Genomic DNA, 7,122 nt, shown 5'->3' on the forward strand with positions numbered 1-7,122 from the left:
AGAAGGTGTGTCCAAACTTTTGGCCTGTACTGTATATTACTAGCTCCTGTGAGCATTAGCACACATTTTCCACATGTTTAGAGAACATCTTTTCATGTCTCCCCTTAGCCAATCCATCTGCCCACTGTATCTGCTAGCTGTAGATCCACAGCTGTGGCAGAGGTTTTGGACAGACTAAAAGCAGCTGTTTTAGTAGAACATTAATACATCACACAGTCATCCCATTAATCTCAGCTGGCAGCGATATTTCTATTTTAAAAAAGTGATTTATTCCTCCTGGGCAACGGGGAGAAGATGTTTTACCTTGTCCACGTAATTGGCTATCTCTGCCAGTCTCTGTTTCACCTTCTCCACATCCCTCCCCTGTTTCTGAAACTAAAAACAAAATGACAAGGAATCAGAAATAGGAACATTTACACCTTCAGTTGATGAAAATATGAAGGATACTGTAGTATCAGTCATTTTGAGAACTAAAACCATGAAACAACACTGAACAACCGCAAAGTTAGTATGTTTTACTAAGTGTAAGGCAGCTTGTCAAGCTGTGACCATCTGGATCTAGAAAAATCTCCTAGTGTTAGAGAGACAAATGGCATGGCCTCAGGGAGCAGGTATATTGGCAGATCTGACAGCCAGCAAAGGTTGTCATCCAAATTGCAGCAAAGTCACACTACTATTTCCTCCCCACTGTGGCTCCACCTGCATTGGTGCTAGACCTCCAATCTCAAAGTGTGAGCACAATGTTTCCCATACCATTATTTTGGGGGGACAGCCCGCCCCACCATCACAATCCCCCACCCCCCTGAAAGAATGAAAAAAGTATATAAATATGCTATATTTAAAATAAAGGATAAAAAAAAAAAAAAAAAAAAAAAAAAAAAAAAAAAAGGATACACAAGATAAAGCTATTTTCACACATACAGGCAATTCTCTTCTCAGTCCTCACCTTAGAAGTTCAATTTATTTTAACTTATGGGCTGGCAACATTGCACACGTAACGTATGCAGAGCAGACGTTCCAACACTACGCTTTCACTATAATCAATTAAACTGGCTACACCGGCACAAGAGCAGCACGTGGTGGTACATATGCTCCGTGGAGATCCAACAGTCTTCTATTTATATTTTTTACGCGAGCGTTGTGCAGACCTTTTACACAGAAATGGATGATAAAGTGTCATTATTTATTTAAAAAAAAATCAACTAACAATGTGAATTAATGACTATGAATAAGCGAGTTGGCAGTTTCACTTTGAGAGTTTCTGTTTTTATTTTTTGTTTCCATCCTCTGATAACAGCTGACAGTATATTGACTTTTTCAAAGCGCTGAAGAAATAGCAACAATCCCAAAGCAAACGCTCTCTGTCTTGCCTGTGACTCACACAAGCCTACGCCGTGTGTGCGCAGCTGTTGTAGCCAGTTGAAAAATATATTCCGTGGCACATACTAATGGTCCGCATACGTTATGCGTTTAATGTAGCCAAAGTCGTGCAACTTTGCCCCTATTTTCAACTGTAAATAGTTAAATAGTTAAGCTCAACAACTTTTTGGGGGAGAGTCCCCACCCCCCTTGGAAAAAATCCTAGGGGAAACACTGGAGCCTGACAACATACTTGATCTCTTATCTATTTTTTAAATTTACTTTTAGGTCGGGGTCATTTAGCAGAGGGCCGCCAGGAGGAAACCCGACAATGAGCTCATCAGTGCTTACAGGAGACTCATCTGTATCCACAAGGGCTTTTCCTGTTTTCTGTCTGCTCTGCTGGTGAACAGTTCAGCACTTCCTGTCACAACTGAGCGTCTGCCACAAGACCACACTTGCTGCACACTGTCCTTATTCTGCAGCCTCAGTGGGAACTGCTCTACTGTCACTATAGCTTACCCTGCTTTTTTCTGCTTATAACAAGAAGGGTTGCGTTGTTTTCAGTGTGTTTTCTGTTGGAATGGAATGGAAAGAAAGGTAGGAGCATTACCTCTCTGTTGTCTGCAACAATGATCAGCTCAACATATTTGGTTGTCTTCTGAGCCTGTCTTTTATGCTGAAGAAAAAAACAGATATGCTCAACGTTAGAAATGTTTGGAGATTTGCTAAAAAAATGTCTATCTAAAAAGGATGTCTATCCATCTGATCCTCAGTTTATATTTCAATTACTGGTAAATATAGACACACAATTGATGTACTATTGTTTCCTGTGTACCTACATATAAAGCCTTAAGATAATCACATAACCCCCCACTTATTGTTAACCATTACATTCATTAAACAATAAAAAACATGATTTAACATGTCACTGGGTGAGCTTTAGAAATGCTGGTAGGCAGATGTTGTTACTCTTGTGAACAGCTCACCGTTTACCCCTGTTTCCAGTCATTCTGCTAAGCTAAGCAATTTGACTGCTAGCTGTAGCTTCACATTTAGCATACTATAGAGATATGAAAGGGAATCAATTGTTGGCAACAAAGTGAAAATCCAAGTTTCCCACTAAATATGCTACCAAGCAAATAGCAATTCTATCCCATTTCACTATTAGCATTGTATATATTAGAAAATGGATCATCCCAAAAAATGATGAGTCATTCAGCAGGATTCATCCAACTTTTTGCCCAAATGTCCCATCTGTTGAGGCAGAACTGATGCTCTTCTAAAACTGTAATGCCCGGATATTACTTAAAGTCATTAAGTACTGTACGATGGTAAGTTTCACTTCCTGACTCAAATGGAGCTTTAATGCTTGGGAATAGCAGATGGATGCTGCACCTGCTCCATGAAAATCACTGGCCAAACCTGCATGGACCCTCAATTTTAGGCTCCAAGTGCTAATCAAATTTGTCGAGGCAATGGCAACACCCTTTGGAAACCTATCCAAACTGTCTGCTTGCCAGTTTGCTGATCTTTCTGGTCAAACACCCATTTATCTTTCATCAAAATAATGTTAGTATTACCCTTCCGAATCATTTTAGAATACAAATTCTGCTCAAATTGATGACAATATAGCTTTAACCTCTGATATCAATTGGCACTAATACAAGCTTTGCGATAAAAGACATTATACTAATCTCACCCTTGTGTGGAAGGATTGAAAGGGGCTTTTGCTGTGGTTTTCAGGGGCAACAGAGGACATGTTGAAACCGTGGCCGCAGGATCCTGGGGTCAGTGTGAGTTCTTCCACTCGGTAGATGAAGTGGGCACCATTGTCATGCCCAGACACCGGCTCAATGATAAATGTCTTGTTTTCAAGCGCAATGAAGCCTCTGCAGAGACAGCAGTGCAAGTCTGAAAACAAAGCCTCAAAGCATAACCAATCTCTCAAATGATTTTGGCAAAAGGACCAAGACATTCTAAACACTAGCCTTCTTACCATCAGAACTCTTCACGGTTTTATGCATGGAAGTTCTTTCAAATTCACAACTTAGCTCAGTATTCTTAAACATCAGCCTTCCGAATGCGTATTTTTTTATATTAATACTTTCAGATCAATAATATTCATAAATTGTCAATAACTTTAATTTTCTTTGTCATTAACTGTTATTGCATTAATTAAATGGGAGTGTATATCAACAATGTGGGTTTTCTCTTCTCATGACTACATTTTCAACAACCTTTAAATGTACACGTTTTACCAAAATGAGTTCCTTCCCGACACTATTTTGCAGAGGCACCGTTGCTCCATCAGGCGCTAGACGCCGCCCAATACTCTCCTCCACAGCGCTGTGGAGGATGGTCTGGGAATGCAAGACTAATAAAATGGCAACTAAATAGTTTCCTTGCTGATTAATTAAGCAGGAGATGACATTGTGTATCTTCAGACTTTTGCTGATGCCCAAATCTTCTAATTTTGGTCGGTCATTAGCAACAGCAAGAAGCTAACTACCAGTCCCTTCAGGATTTTCCGAGGTCATGAGCGCAACAATTCACGCAAACTCTACCAATCACCATGAATTTGGTGCAACTCATCTGTAGGAAACTAACTAACAATGTAAAGATCAACAATCCACTGACACATATTGTCAAATTTGATTAATTTAATACATTTTCTGTCTTAAATCCACCAGCCATTTTCATATTATACCAACATCTGCAGCATTGTGAGCTTTATTTTGGTTACTAGGAAAACTTAGCCCAGAGTAATTTTATTCTCCCAAATTTTTTTTAAAGAACTATACAAAAACATCAAACTTTCACTGTTCATTGCAACAAAAACACAATTTTATTTTAAAATGGCTCCCGCAAAATCAGGCATTTTGGGGCCGCAACAATCTGAAAAAAAGGCCGTGAAATCCTGGAGGGATTGAATGACTGCCAAAACGAGTGCAGACACTTGCTGGACGCCTCTGTGGACAAAGACAATGAGGTGTGACATTTTCTTGTATTCTTGCAAGTCACACACCAACTTACTGACAGCGTGCTTAAGGGGCTTAAGAGCGATGGGCTGCTGTGCTGAGTGAGTTACGTAAATATAAACATTGCAGTAGCAAATAGCACTTAAAGGTCAGTGTTGAGATGCGGTTTGAATACAAAATTATCTTTATGTTTCTTACCGAAGGCTTGAACAGATGCTGAGGGTGACATCAGAGTTTGGATGCGTTTGCACTTTCCCATGGTAGTAGCAGTTATTCTAAAAAAAGTAAATTGTTAAAAGGTCTTTGCATACTGTAGATGAAAACATGTTATGCAAAGAGAGCTTCACACACTGAATGATATATTTAATTTATTATTATTTTTTTTAAATAAATGCAACCAACACGGTTGAAGAAAGAAGCAGGAGAGCTGGCACGTAAAAGAGGTGACCAGTGTGGTCTAGTAGAAGGAAAAGGGGGATATTTAAGGTTCATCAGACAGTGAAAACACGCTTGTCTGAGCTCAAGTAGAACAGATGAAGTGACTCTCCTTTAAGAGGGAATACAGACCTCCATTTACTGTCTAGCAGCACACCGGCCTTCTTAAATCAACTGTCAGTAGTCACAACGTTGACCATTTCTCATCTCACATATTAAACTGCAGGAGGAAATGCTTTGAGGTAAACTTTGTTATGCAATAACAGTCATTTCCAATGATTTCTGTCTGGCGAGTACACTAGAAGTTACTGAGCCGGGTGGTGATGAAATTGAGATTCATTACATTAAGTATAAAAATAGAACAGCTACAAATGCTCTGTGCTTGAGCAACGCTTAACCTAGTTAGTTCACCTTTTATACAAGAAAACAGACAGGGGTAGTGATCGTCTTCCTCAGTTATCCTCAATGTGTCGTTGACTTTTAAAGTAACTAAATTCTTTCAAAGTAAAATATTTAGTAATAAGCTTTTTTTATTTTCTGAAGCAACAAAAAGCAGAATGGATATCAAATACATCTCGGTTAACCCCTAATATCCAGTTTTCCTCTTTTATTTCCGCTTAAGTGGCTTTGAGGTTGGAACATTGTCTTGATATACAGTTCCTGCCTAGGTTTCTTTTATAGGTGTTGATTTGTTTGCTTGACGAGCAGCTGCAAAATCAGTAAATTTTCACTTTCACTTTCTTTTGTCTTATCAAATAATTCAAAAGATGGCAGTTATTTACAGTACACATCTTTCCACTGATCCCTGATTAACACATGGCTGATTGCTAAGTTCAGTGACAGCAGGTACTGAAAGTATGCAGCTGTGGGAGGCTTATCTAAGGCCCAAAGCAATATTTTTTACCATTCTCCCACTCAAAATTAAAGATGTTGTTTGCATAACTCTGCGGGAAACAGACTTGTCAGTCATTGCCGAATTACCAAATATTTCTCCTCCAAGATGTAAGTGACCTGTCATACTGTCCTCACCACCATTTAATTTAACAATGATTTCAATCCAACTTAGCTGCAAAAGGTCAAGACACTGTTAACTACGTTAAAAAAAGAGAATGCTTTTCAAAGTCACAAATTACAGGTTTTTGAAATTCCACAGAAATGTTATCCTTTCCAAACAATGGCTACTAAAAATGTCTACGTGCAGTGAAACCCTCTTTCAACCTAACGTTAAGTAAAAATACCTTCATCATACAATGAAGAATCAGTTACAGCACAATGCCACAGTTAGTGACTTTAATAAGAACTCAAAATGACAAATCTTTCTTCATTTTCAAGAGTAGCAGACAGTCTGCTTCACACAGCTAGCATACATATACAATTGAAAGTTAAAGTACTCAGGAATAGATCAGCTGCTATAAAATGCAATTCATCATCAAGTAGGTCCCTTGATTAATGTCCTGTTCAGCAACAGCTAGAGTCTTTCAAATACACATTGGGTCACATTCTAGTAGTAAAAAAAACAACCAAATAAAAACAATGAAACTATCTATTTTCAATCCTAAAATATATTTTTTAACTAATGCATAAAATATAGTGTAGATTATCATCTATAATACTGATCCTCTGTGAGTAAAAAAAACATTTGTCTTCGTGAACACTTTTAAAGGGTCAGTTTTTACAGCGTGACTGCAGAACACCGCTACACATCAACTCGACCATAAATGCCAAAGGCACTCGAGTGCCACCGTACCGTGAAGTTGTGAGCACCGGTGACTGCACTTCCATCCTCCCGGTAATGTGTCTCGGTGTAATGGCTTGCAAAAAGACCCCTAAAAAAAAGAAAGACAAATCAAACAAACCAATGTATTTTTTCAACACTGTGAATCTGAAATTTAAAAATATTCTTTTTTAAGTTTTAAGACTACTCTACCTTTTTTAATGTAGAGTCAGTGTTGCTTGTAAGGATTTGGGGGATAATGTGGAAGAAATGCTTAGCATTCTGAGTCTAGCAAAGACTTGACTTTTTGTGAATTTATTAGGTGATTTGTACATGTCATTGAATCCCCTGGCATACGGCTTGACTGAGTAGAATCCCTGCTGAGGTAATTATTTTGTCCATGTGCATTTCTGTGCATACAGTATGTGTAGTTGCCATTTGTGTGTGGACATATTTTAAACTGTGTCTTGTGTTTTCCTCCTAGGGCCATGAGCAGATGGACACAGTGAGCCCAACCCCAAGCATTGGCAAAGCAGCAGCAGGAACACCCATCTTTTGCAGCTGCATAATCACACTGACATCAAGCAGGATGATCTCAAGATGGATGTGTGTGTGTGTGTGTGTGTGTGTGTG

At 38.8% G+C, this 7,122-nt stretch overlaps 1 protein-coding gene across 3 annotated transcripts in view; it reads right to left on the minus strand.

Annotated features, from left to right (window-relative positions):
• Window positions 1-7,122, minus strand: part of adam12b (ADAM metallopeptidase domain 12b) — a 95,513-nt gene that overhangs the window by 46,816 nt on the left and 41,575 nt on the right. For all 3 annotated transcript variants that reach the window (XM_032541410.1, XM_032541411.1, XM_032541409.1), the window contains 5 exons: window positions 6,523-6,601; window positions 4,539-4,615; window positions 3,062-3,251; window positions 1,973-2,038; window positions 304-375 (listed from right to left, as the gene is read on the minus strand). In XM_032541410.1, coding sequence (XP_032397301.1) covers window positions 304-375; window positions 1,973-2,038; window positions 3,062-3,251; window positions 4,539-4,615; window positions 6,523-6,601 — 484 coding nt within the window. The remainder of the gene's footprint in view (window positions 1-303; window positions 376-1,972; window positions 2,039-3,061; window positions 3,252-4,538; window positions 4,616-6,522; window positions 6,602-7,122) is intronic.

Source organism: Etheostoma spectabile, chromosome 17 (assembly GCF_008692095.1).
Source record: "Etheostoma spectabile isolate EspeVRDwgs_2016 chromosome 17, UIUC_Espe_1.0, whole genome shotgun sequence".
Classification (NCBI taxonomy): Eukaryota; Metazoa; Chordata; class Actinopteri; order Perciformes; family Percidae; genus Etheostoma; species Etheostoma spectabile.